The following is a 12,243-nucleotide window of genomic DNA, read 5'->3' as shown; positions in this document are numbered from 1 at the left end:
GAGGGCAGGTGGGAGGAGACTGAGAGCAGGTGGGAGGAGACTGAGAGCAGGTGGGCGGAGAGTGAGGGCCATGTTTCCCTCCTTCTTACCTACGGGATTCTGCTCACTTCCATTCACACCTGTCAGAAGGTGGCAGGCCAGGTGGGCCTCCTCCAAGGACTGCAGTGGTGCTCCTGTCCAGAGCTCGTTGAGTTTGGGGAGCACAGAGAAATCTGTGGGCAGCTCAGGTTCCCAGGAGAATGCTGGCAGAGGGGTCCCTGCAGCTGCCTCGCCCCGAGGGAGAGAAATCGGGTCTTTTCCTCTCCCCTGTGCCTTGCAGTCTCTGTCTTTGAATTTCTTTGCCATCAGCCACGTGACCGCCGGTGTCCTCTGAGAGCCACTAGTGAGCTTAGCCCCCTGGGACCCCACATCACTCACCATCGCCCTCCGAGCTGATGCAACGGGCCTAGCAGATCCCCCTGGAAGCCACAGTGTGGAGGGGCTTTTTCTCTGAAGGCCTTGAGCAAGCCTCAGACGCTGGCATGGCTGAGAGAGCTTGCCTGCGGCTGCCCTCTAATGACAAGGTCCATTTGAATATGATTTATTTGGTGTAAACCTGTGCACGTGTCAATTAGAACCCGATAGCAATGCTTTTAGCAGTGTGTGTGCATGTGAAAGAGAGAGAGAGAGAATGAGAGAAAGTGTGTGTGTGCTGTTGCTGTTAGTTGCAGCCAGCTGAGCCCAGGTCTGGTGACCCCACAGTGGGGCAGGTCCAGGGCACTTTGGGTGGATTGAGTGACTGAAGGTCCAGAGCTTCACCCCTGTGCTGCCCGTGGAGACAGCTGTAACTCGCTGCCCTCCAGTGGAGGCCAGAGCCCAGAGCCCAGTGGCCCTCGAGGACAGGGTAGAACTGCCCCAGTGGGTTTCCGAGGCTGGACCTCTGCACGGTGGTCGAAAGCCTGTTTTTCTTTGGAGATGGGACTATCACCCCCGCTTTCCTGTGCGCCCCGCCTCCTGTCTTCAGTACAGGGGCTTCTCCACGGACAGAAATCTGCTGAGGTTCCCGTCTCCCGGCCTCCTGAGTAGACCTGAGTGAGTGATCCCGTGGGGCTGGTGTGCGACACACGGCAGTGGGCGTCTGCTCTGTGCATGGTGCTCCTTCCACAGGCCCGCATTCCGTCTCGGCAACCCTGGCGGGATAAGCGGGGGCTGCTAACCTCCAGGCTGGTGGTTCAAACCTGCCAGGTGCTCCTCAGGAGCAAGCGGAGGCTGCCTGTTCCCACACGGACCGCCTGCCTGAGGGCTCGATGCACTTGGAAGCAGCTCTAGGGCAGGGTTGGGCTCTGGCTGTGGGTGGCCTCCAGGGTAACGCATCTGGGTGCTGACCGCCAGGTGGGAAGTTCACACCTCACCGTCTTCTGGGGAGACGATGAGGCAGCCTGGTCCTTCGAAGGACACCCAGGGTTTCTGAGTTCCGCCATGACCCCGGCGGGCTCGCCTTGCACCAGGTTCTGTACGGTGGCAGGGGGGTTTCTCCTGTTTTGCTCGGTGTCTCAGTGGATGGACTCCTTGTTCTCACCCGGTTCAAGTGGCGGACCTGGACCAAAGGCCTCACGCTTGTTCCTGGAGTGCTTTCTAAAGGGCGGTGCCCCACCGCTGCGTCCTGAACCGCACGTCCACCAGCCCCTGCCCTGAAAGCTGGACAGATAGACCATGGTCGGTGTGCTTCTCTGCTGTCCTGGGAGGCCCGTGTCTTTGCAGCTTGTGGTGAGCCCAGGGTCTTGAGAGCCTTGCTCTGGTCAGGGTCGGCGTGGTAGCAGGCAGTGGCTTGGTGCCTGGTGCTCTGTGTGGCCATGACTCAGGCCCTGGTCATTTCCAGCTGCTCCCTGTGTTCCTCTGGGTCGACCAGAGAAACAAATCCAGAGACGCTCGTAGGTGTGTAAGAGAGAGGTTTATATCAGAGTAATTGTATACTGAGAAAACATCCCAGCCCAGTCCAGATCAAGCCCATAAGCCTGATATTAGCCCTATGTCTAATACCAGTCTATAAAGTCCTCTTCAGACTCACACAACACATGCAATGATGCCAAACGCAGGAAGATCACAGGCCGGTGGGTGGAAGGTCCTGTGGATCCAGTGGTGGTGGAAGCATCTCAGCGCTGGCGTGGGTCTCCAGGTGGCTCCTCCAGCTCCAGGGCTCTGGCTCCATCAGTGTAGCTCCATGTGGCTTGTTCACAGGAATGTCTCCCAGGGAGAGTGCATGTCCTGTCTCCAGGGAGGAAGACAGGCGTTCCCGAATCCTCAGGAGAAGGCCACGCCCACACAGAGGCCTCATTGGCTGTGACCTGACTGACAGGCTAGACCCCACCCCTTCGCTCAAGTGGACAGATGATGTCACTGCCACAGGGACCCCCCTAGAGTTCTGTTTGCCCTTGAACCTGGGCTGTCCTTGAGCTTTCTCACTGTCAGCTCCCAAGTCCTTCTCCCACAGGACCCTGCCTTGAGCCTGCTTCCCCCTCCCCTCCCCTCCCCCAGAGCGACCCAGCTGAGCTGTGCTCGCCTGTGATCCCCAATGGTGCCTCCAGGAAGGAGCCGGCACCACATTTTGCCGCAGCGGTGTCTGGTTCTCCACCTCGGGCTCACTTCTGCAGCCCCCATGGTGCTGTTGGCTGGAGAGAGGCGTGTTCCCTCGGGCCTTCGTTTTCGGGGGCTGGTAGGTAGCCAGGTGCTGCGGTCAGGTCCACAGAACGGACCCCCGCCGAGTTCTGCGCCAGCCGCTGGCCCCACTTAGTCCGTGCTACAGAGCCAGCCACGGCGTCCATCGTCCCCTGGAGGGCCTTCTCCACGGGACCACGCAGGACGCCTTCTCCAGGACCGGGCTCTCTGGACAGCATGTCCGAAGGACATGACTGGACGTCTCACGCGCCTTACCTCTAAGGAGCACTCTGGCTATAGTTCTTTGTGTAAAACAATCATTTTCTTGGGGGCTCCTACAGCTCTCAGCACAATCCATCCACCCGCCCACGTGTCAAGCACATTTGTACATTTGTGCCATCATCGTTCTCAAAACCTCTCTTTCGACCTGAGCCCTGGGTGTCGGCGCCTCGTTCTCCTCCCTCAGGACTGTGCGCTCACGTGCTCCTGCTCTGAGATGGATTCCTTCGTTCCTCTGGCCGTCTGCACACACGCGCTACTTCCTCGCTCGGCCTCCCACTGGCCTGTCACACGCACAGACAGGGGACCCCTGGCGGGGCCACGCGCACCTCCGTCTTGCTTTCAGCCCTTTAGAGAGAGCTCCTGCCACAGATTTGCCTAATGCGTCCCCTGGTCACCTGACTGCTGCATCCAGGGGCAGGCGGGGGCTGCCGCCAGGACCGGGGGTGGGGGGTGGGGGGCAGGGGATGAACTGGCCGTGCTCCAGGAGGAGGCCTGCGGCCCTCTCTGACCATGGCCGAGCAAGGAGGCCGGGGGAGGGGGGCTGGGGTCAGCGCGTCCCTGAGTTGTCCCCGAGCGTCCTCCCCGGGAAGGAATGTGATGGATGGATGATGCTCACGTTGGCACTGGCTGTCACCTGTATCGGGGTCCCTCCTCCGTGAAGGCGTCATAATGGGGAGCCCCTCAGACCTCATCGATGTCCCCCTCAGCACTAGCACCTATTACAGCTGTGACTTCTCATGAGGGGATCCCCATGTCCTGCCCGCTGAAAAAACTGAGCCTTACAGTGGTGAGAAGACCCCACCTGCCAAGTGGGGGGGGATGCGGGGGCGGGAGGTGGGCCGGGCTGGTGCCGGTGTGGGGGGAGAGTGTGTGTGGAGAGGGTCTGGGGAGGAGTGGAGGGAAGGTGCCTCACCCTCTAGCCCCCACACAGGGAGGCCCCAAGCTGGTGAGGCTCATCCAGACCTAAAGGGGGTTCTACATGCAGTGGGGGTTCTAGATTTTGAAGAGGGGGCTCCACACCTGAGGTGGGCTCTGTATTATGTGTTTGGGGTACAGACTTGGAGTCCAGCCTGCAGGCCGGCTCTGCCTCTTCTAGGGGTACCGGGCCCTCAGGTGCCTTAGGCTGGGTGCAGGGGTGGGGGAGGTGCACAGGCAGAAGGCTGGGTGCAGGGGTCGGCCCCCAGGGTGAAGGGAGATGGGCAGCAGGGCCGCAGCCCTGGGGAGTCGCAGCCTGTTTGTGTGTTCCTTACACAGGAAGGACCCAGCCGCCCAGCCAGGGAGGAGGGAGCCTGCTGGGTGCCTGCACCTGCAGTGGGGGGTGGGGGTGATGGGGTCACATGGAGTAGCGCAGATGGAGAGGGAGGGAGGGACATCACCCTGGCAACAGCAGAGTGCTTGCGGCACCCGACACTGGGGGGGTTCTCAGCACTGAGGGTGGTGTTGTGCGTGTGCGGGCACCCCGTGCCCGAGGGAGAGCAGTGTGTGTGTGAGTACGTGGATGTGAGTGTGTTAGTGTGAATGTGTGTGTGCATGGATGTCAGTGAGAGTATGTGTGAGCGTGAGTGTTCATGACTGTGTGTGCATGTGAGAGTGAGCATGTGCAAATGTGATTGTGAATGTGTGTGTGTTAGTCTGGTTGCACGAGTGTGTGAGAGTGTGTGAATGAGAATGTATGTGTGTATGTGTGAACGTGTACTTTCCTGGCTGCTCACGTAGATATGTACAGGTAGAGACACACACCCCCTCAAACCACCACCCACCGCCTCACCTGTGAAGGCCCAGGGTGGCGCAGGATAGTCTCCCCACTGGGGCCCACTTTGCTCCACAGCCCTCTTCCCCACAGCTCCCCGCTGTGGGGGACAGACCTGGGGTCTCAGCAGCGAGCCCTGCTGCAGACAGGGCTGCCCCCATCCTGCAGCGTCCCACCTGCCCGGTCCACAAGCAGGCCTGGGGTCCCTGGGGTGTGTGTGTGTGTGTGTGTGTGTGTGTGATGTGGCCCCTGGTGTGGGCAAAAGGGCACTGGTACAGTCAGCTTGGGAGGGACCCTCAGGCACCTGTCCTTTGCTGCCAGGTGAGGGTAGGAGGGCCTTGGTCTGAGTGTGGAGCGGTGGTGGGCATGGGGACTGAACGAGCAATTGGCCACTGAATGGGGTGGACAGGGGAAGGGTGACCGTGGGAGTGGGCAGGAGGGACAGGCTGGGTGAGCTGCCTACCCACGGTGCCCCTCTGTCCAGGGGAGGCTGGGCTGCCCACACCAGACAAGTAGACCTGGCTGGGTGCCTGTCAACTTGCTTCCTGGGGGGCCAGAATAGCTCAGGCCGCCCTCAGGCCCCCAGCGACCCCCTCTCTGGATGGAAACAGGGCTCAGGGTCCCCCGCAAACCAGCAAGGGGCCAATTGAAGGGGCTGCAGGAGTGGAGGGAGCTGGCGGTCTTCTTCCTGGGGACGGCTGGTCCTGACCTCTCTCTTGCAGCCCCTGTAGTGGACATTGTCCCTGTGCCCTGCCTGCCCTCTCTGAGTCGCATGGCCTTCCTGGGGCCACCCCGGCAGCCTGGGCTGCCCTGACAGCCCCCAGGTGGGCTCGGGGCTGAGGGGGGTGACAGTGCCCAGGGGAGAGACATGAAGGGCAGCCCTGCAGCCTCAAAGCCCTGCCTTTGGGGACCCCAGGCTGGGCAGGCTGCCGGGAAACCACAGCGACACCCAGTGGCTGGCCGCAGGTCTGCAGGTCCTGGCCACGGTGGCCCCCCTGTTGGTCCTGCATGTCCCCTAGGGGGTCCAGGCTGGCCTCCTAGAGCTGGAAGTTCGGGTACCGGGGTGCAGGGCTGCACAGGCCCAGACCACAGGGGCTTAGGGTGGGCTGGGGCACCCAGGGCTGGCCCTGGAGGTATGGAAGGAAGACTACTGTGCCCTCCCCCTGGCAGACGGCGCCCCTCTCAGCGAGCTGTCCTGGTCGTCCTCCCTGGCCGTGGTGGCAGTGTCCTTCTCTGGGCTCTTCAGTGTCGTGGTCCTCATGCTGGCCTGCCTGTGCTGTAAGAAGGGTGCTATCGGCTTCAAGGTGAGGGCGCTGCGGGGGAGGCCAGGGTCAGGCGGGAAGACTGGGAAATGGGGGCTGGCTGGGGGACGAGGCCACAGTCTTGCCAGTGTGTCCACTTGGCCCTAAGCTCCCGTCTCTCCTGGGGCGACAAGGTCACTGCTCTCTGGCCAGGGGCCACCGTGAGAACATTTGGGGACCCTGGAAATCCCTGGCCTGGGATCACCTCTGGGGGCTGAGGGCTGCATAATGGGAAGGCCTGGGGGCTCCTGGGAACCCCAGACCACTGCTTCCCCTGGGTAGAGGCCTCCCTGTGGAGCGGTGGTCTCAGCTGTCCCAGCCCAGGCCAGGTCTTCTGAGGTTAGGCTACGAACCAGAGGGCTGGCTGGGCAGGGGGCCTCCTGACCTGGGAGGGTGCTCCCCAGACTCTGACTTCCTGATGAGGATTGGCCAGGGTTTCTGGGCTTCGTTCAGGATGCCGCCTGCCCCCCATCACATGCACCGTGGTTATAGCCCTGGGCAGGGAGGCGGGCTGAGCAGGCAGAAGGGTGGGGGGAGGGGGGCCCTCCCTTGCTGACCCAGCACAGCACAGCACTGAGTATCAGCTTCTGGTCCTCCCATGCTGCAGCCCTGCCCTGGTCAGAGGTCAGATTCCTGGCCTGGGGACATCAGAGACAGTTCCTGGCCACCTCTGGGGACCACACACCCATCTGTGTTTCGGGGTGCCCAGCCTGAGACCCCAGAGGTGGATGGTGGGGGACCTCAGCCCTCTGCTGTGCCCACCCGTGACCCCCCTGCAGTGGACCCTGCCTAGCCCCAGGACCCCCTAAGAGCAGGCTGTGGCCTCTGGGTGCTGTGTGGGCCTGGGGGCCGTTCCTGAGCTGTGGGCAGTTCAGGGCTTCCTGAGGATCCCAGGGCCGGGGCGGGGCGAGGGCTCTGGGGGTGAGCAGTCCTCCAGGAGCTGAGCAAGAACAAGGCCCCAAACAAAGGCAGGCTGCGGCCCTCCCACCAGTGCCCTCCTCACCTCCAGACCATGCTGGAACATTCTGGCGCCAGTGCGCCCTGGTGGGAGGACTGCCTCCTCCTCCAGGGCCTCCTGGGCCCTGGGCAATGCCCGGCCCGCCCGCCTGGGCTGTGCTCGGAGAGGGCCATGCTCACTCTGGCCTGCCTGCTGGCCAGCTTGGTCCGAAGCCTCCTGCAAGCCTCCAGGCAGCATGGCCAGGTAACTCGTGGGCCAGGGCCAGGGTGGGGTGAGGGGCTTCTGTCCCAGGCACCTTCTGGGGCTGGAGAGAGCTGGGGCCGAGACTGCAGAGGGAATTCGAGGTGCCCAGACCAGGTAGATGGTGAGGGACTGGCTCAGACAGCTCTGTGTACCCCAGGAAAGAGAGTGCCTGGTGTGTCCTCTGAGTGCAGATCACCCAGACTGGCCACAGGGCCACCAGAGGGCCACCTCCCTTCCTCAAGCTGAGAACACAGGCCCCACAGGGAGGGGGCCTGGGGTCACTTGGTGTCCCTCAGAGCTGGGACCAGAAGCTGAGTGTGCCCAGCAGGCTGGGTCTGGGGTCCCCCTGAGGGGCCTGTGTGGGTGTGGGGCTTTCCTTCTGGGGTGGCATTAGGGTGACCAGGGGTATCTGGGGATCTGGGGCTCTCTGCTCAGGATTACACCCTGGCCTGATTGATGTGTCGGTGTGGACAAATGTGTGGGTGCAAACGTGTGTATGTGTGAAGGTGTGAGGGCTTGTGTGCATGTGTCTGAGTGAGAGCATGCGTGTGTACACGTGCACGTGCCTGTGGGCGTGTAAGTGCGTGCATAGGTACACATATGGGAGCAGGTTAACACCTGACCGTGTGTGTGAGCTGGTGTGCATGACTGCACGCGTGAGTGTGTAAGCATCTGTGCACACGTACATGCAGTGGTGGCCGTGAGTGAACATATGGGAGTGCATGTGTGTTGGGCGTGTATGTGTAAGTCTGCATACGTGTGTCCCTGACAGCGTGTGAGCATGTGCGTGTGTGCATGTGTGTGGTGAGGGTGTCTGCCCAGCTGTGAAGCTCAGACAGGGACGGCAGCCCCATTTCAAAGTAGCAGCCTGCCCAGCGTTGCTGGCTCTGGTTGCCCAGAGCGGGCTCTTAAGGAGCCAGGGTGCTCCCTTCCAGGAGTTGGGTGTGGACACAGGTGAGCAGGAGACGGCCCGCCCAGGGCAAAGGTCAGGGACTGCTACCAGACCGATGGCTGTGGTAGGTGGCAGGGGTGCCAGGCTGGGGGCCAAGGATGCTGGGGTACCTGCTCTGGGGTGCTCGGGAGGGCCCCTGAAGCACTGGCTGCTTCTCCCAGGGGACAATGGGCCCCCACTTTCCTGTCATCCTGGCAGGAGGTAGCTGCTCAGAGGTGGGGGTGGGGACTGTTGAGGGCAGGGCCTGCCAAGAGTTTGCAAGGACTACCGTGGGTCTTAGCTGGTCTTAGCACCGTGGCCTCTGTTCCGGGATGCCCCCAGCCCCATCTGGCTAGGGCAGGGTAAGGTCCACTTTCGGCTCCTACCCTCCGACCATGAGCTGGGCTGTCCTCCCCTCTCGTGGCTCCTCTTCCCCCCATGCCCTGACTCCTGGTCACCCCTTGGCAAGGCTGCCCCTAGGCAGAAGAAGGCTCCCCTGGGGAGAGGAGGGTGTGTATGCGGGGGTAGGTGCTCTGTCCCCGGGGCAGTGGAGGACCAGCTGGGGGGTCTGTGGTTGGTAGGGCCCGGGGCTGCTGCACCTGCAGCTCTGGGATTGTGCCCCCCTCCCCCGCCACAGGAGTTTGAAAATGCAGACGGGGAGGAGTATGCAGACAGCTTCTCCGCGCAGGGTTCCCCGGGGGCGGCTGCAGGGGCGCGGGGCGGCCCCGACGTGTACATCCTACCACTGGCTGAGGTCTCTCTGCCCGCCGCCAAGCAGCCTGGACGCTCAGGTGAGTGGGTCCCCCTCTCTCTCCACCAGCCCCAGCTCCCGCCAGCAGGCTGGTCTCAGGCAGGCTGAAGCTGGGTGCCGGCGGCCCCTGTCTTTTAGACAGACGACTGCCACCTGTCCCTGCCCCGGGGGCCCTGGAACGGCACCCCATTCCCAGCTGTAGGGTCAAGGGCGTGTGGCCCCCACTCCTAGTTGGGAGGACAGCTATTCCCTTCCCACCTCCCGAGGGGTTCTGGGAGCAGGGGGTAGGCGGGCATGGGGCTCTTCTGTGCCTAGCTGCTGACCCTGGATTCCCACTCCTGTGATATGCGATCCCCTCAGTGCCCCCCTCAGTGTGCCCTCCCCTCAGTGCCCCCCTCAGTGCCCTGAGGAGACACTGGCCCCATTGTGCTCTGGATGCTGCCCACATGGGGAGGGACCCCAGGCTCGGACCGTTGGCTTCTTAGCTGGCTCCTAGGCAGGACCTCCCAGCCTGGCTTCCCACCTTGGCCGTACCCCCTGTGAGAGCCCTGTCCTGACCTGGCATGGAGGCTTAGACCCTCATAGCCATGTTAAGTCCCTACTCCCTGGATTCCCCTTCTGTTACCCCTCCTGAACCCGAGGAGGGGTCTAGGGCCCAGGGGCTAGGCCCGGGTCCTCTGATAACCTGGTGACAGAGCGTCCCAGGTAGCACTGTCATAGGCCCACTCCAAGACCCAGCATCCATCTGGCCTGGGCCCCCCCAAGGTCAGGCAGAGTGAGGCCTGGCCCCCCCTACCGGTGTGGCCCCCCCCACAGGTATGCTGCTGAGTTAGGGCTGAGTGGGGAGGCTCTCCTTCCGGGACCCCTTGACTTCCCGGGTGACCCAAGGACACCCCAACCCAGCTGCCTGTGCCTCTTGTAGACTGTACCCTTGGTCAGGGGGACAGGGGTGCCCATTTCTCTGTTTCTGCTGCTCTGGCCTAAGGATTTTGGAGACCCCTGTTTCCTGGAAGGGGTAAATCTGGGGCGATGCTGGGTGTCACCTCAATTTCCCAACCTGCCAACATCCCGGGCCAGAGAGGAGGGTTCTCTTATAAGCCAGCCCAGCCCTGCCAGGCATCCCCCAGGCTCTGGTCTTGGGTCCATGCCCCCCACCCCACCCTGCTGCTCTTGGCACTGGTCCAGCCCTCTGGCGTGGGAGCAGAATTCAGGGAATCCCTCAGGGTGCAGGTGGGGCGTGGGTGAGCTTGGCTGTTCCACTCGGCCTGCTGACCCTTCCCCGCTGACCTCAGCCTGCTGGCCCGCGGGCAGAAAAGGCCCAGTGTGTCCAGGAGGCCGTGCCAAGCAGCCCCCAACAAAGGGCCCTTTGGAGCATGGGCGCTGGAATGCCAGGCTGCGGCAGGGGTGAGGGCACGGCTCGCTCCAGCCCCACCCCCGCCGGTGCCCCTCTGCCCCTCTGCTGGCCTGGTGTGGTCCAGGCCCCGCCCTCTCCCACCATGGCCATCCCTGTGGCTTGGGCGCCCCTCCCAGAGCCACCCAGAAAGATGTGTGGCAGGACTCTGCTGAGCCTGACCACGGCTCCCAGGCCGGGCCTCCGCTAGCCCTCCCCATTCCAGGGGGGCCTGGGGGCTCCCACGATCACTCCCTTGAAGGGTGGGGGTGGGGCAGGAGGCTGGGGAGGTCCTGAAGCCCCTTCCCTGTCTGTCTCTGTGCGGGGCAGTGCAACTCCTCAAGTGCGCGGAGCCGGGCCGGCACAGCCTGCTGTACCTGAAGGAGATCGGCCATGGCTGGTTTGGGAAGGTGAGTGGGGGCGGGGCTCGGGGGTGCCTGGCTGCCCTGATTCCCCTCATTGGCAGCCATCCTGAGCTGGAGTGCCCAGGGTCCCAGGGTGCCCAGCCTGGGCCTGAAGACCCTGGTCCCTCTTCCTCACCACAGAGACCCCCCAAGAGCCCAGAAGCCTGGGGAGCTTGGGAGAGATAGACATAGAGACCCAAACATTACAGTCCGAGCGGTCTCAGGGAGGGGCCCCGTGCCCACCTGCATGTGGGTAAACTGATACATGGAGCAAGAAGAAACTGTGGGGAGGAGGACGAAAGGGCACTTAGGGAAGAGAGAATGAGGAGGGACTTGGGGGCATGAAGGGCCAGGAAGATGCCCTCCCGCCCACACCCGCCCGCAGGTGTTTCTGGGGGAGGTTACCTCGGGCGTCAGCAGCAGCCAGGTGGTGGTGAAGGAGCTGAAGGCCAGCGCCAGCGTGCAGGAGCAGAGCCACTTCCTGGAGGAAGCCCAGCCCTACAGGTGGGCCGAGGGGCAGGGCGAGGCCAGGCGAGGGGGCCAAGCAGGGATGCTGTGGGCACAGCCTGTGGGGGCGGGTGATGGCCGAGCTGGGACACGGTGGCCCCTGGAAACAAAGGCCAGCTCTGTGCTGCCCCCTGGCCCCTCCCCTGGGGCCGGCCCCGCCTGCCTGCTCCCCCCACCCCACCCCACGGGCTTCACCGGGTGCCGTCCCCACAGGGCCCTGCAACACAACAACCTGTTGCCGTGCCTGGCGCAGTGCGTGGAGGTCACGCCCTACCTGCTGGTGATGGAGCTCTGCCCACTGGTGAGTCGGGTGTCTGCGGGTCTGTGGGGCGGGCGACCCTCCACCGCCAGGGCCTCCACTCCGGCCTCTGGCAGCACAAGGCCAGGAAAGGAGATGGGCACAGACTCTCCGGAGGGACCCCCACTCACTCAGCCCTACCTGTGGGCCTACCAGAGAGAGCATCGGGCCTGCCCACCCTCTCCAGAGGGGGCCTACGAGGGGGGCTCTTCCCCTACTGGCCCCATGGGGCATCCAGCTCTGGTGGTGGGCTTCCAGATGGGTCTGTGCACTGGGGCTGTCCCCTGGACACCAGGCCCACTGCTTGTGGCCTCTCCAGGCACAGCGGTCACCTCCTGGGCTTCCCAATCTGGGCCCTTTCCGGCTGTAGTAGCTCAGCTCACCAGCTCCAGCCCGGCCCTCTGTGGACCCAGCTCTCCTCTGCCAAGACACAACCCTCCCGACCCCACAGGGCTGCTGGGCTCAGGGGGGTGGGGGGTGGTTTAGAGAAAGCATGCCCCAAAGGACCCACTTCTGTGCAGGGATCATACAGCTCACCTCAGGGCAGCCCCCCTTGGGCACCTGCAACCCACTGCTGTTAGCTGGGGCTCCCGCTGGTCCCCACCAGCCCACCTCCCGGCTTCTGTGACCGGCCTGCTCCTCTCGGCAGGGGGACCTCAAAGGTTTCCTTCGGAGCTGCCGGATGGCGGAGTCCATGGCGCCCGACCCGCTGACGCTGCAGCGGATGGCCTGCGAGGTGGCCTGTGGCATCCTGCACCTGCACCACCACCACTACGTGCACAGGTGAGCGCGGC

The 12,243-nt window shown here is 63.4% G+C and overlaps 1 protein-coding gene across 2 annotated transcripts in view; it reads left to right on the top strand.

Annotated features, from left to right (window-relative positions):
- AATK (apoptosis associated tyrosine kinase) overlaps positions 1–12,243 on the top strand; it is a 26,279-nt gene that overhangs the window by 6,064 nt on the left and 7,972 nt on the right. Inside the window, exons 2-7 of one of the 2 annotated variants that reach the window (XM_045299795.1) lie at positions 5,837–5,970; positions 8,788–8,890; positions 10,571–10,650; positions 11,030–11,148; positions 11,365–11,452; positions 12,099–12,232. In XM_045299795.1, the coding sequence (XP_045155730.1) occupies positions 5,837–5,970; positions 8,788–8,890; positions 10,571–10,650; positions 11,030–11,148; positions 11,365–11,452; positions 12,099–12,232 (658 nt within the window). Of the gene's footprint in view, positions 1–5,836; positions 5,971–8,736; positions 8,891–10,570; positions 10,651–11,029; positions 11,149–11,364; positions 11,453–12,098; positions 12,233–12,243 lie in introns of both variants that reach the window. The other variant, XM_045299794.1, reaches the window with a different exon arrangement.

Source organism: Echinops telfairi, unplaced genomic scaffold (genome assembly GCF_000313985.2).
Source record: "Echinops telfairi isolate 266 unplaced genomic scaffold, ASM31398v2 ScPeMD7_7458;HRSCAF=8496, whole genome shotgun sequence".
In the NCBI taxonomy this organism is placed as follows: domain Eukaryota; kingdom Metazoa; phylum Chordata; class Mammalia; order Afrosoricida; family Tenrecidae; genus Echinops; species Echinops telfairi.
Note: the sequence above shows the minus strand (reverse complement) of the source record. Positions and strands in the feature narration are given on the sequence as shown.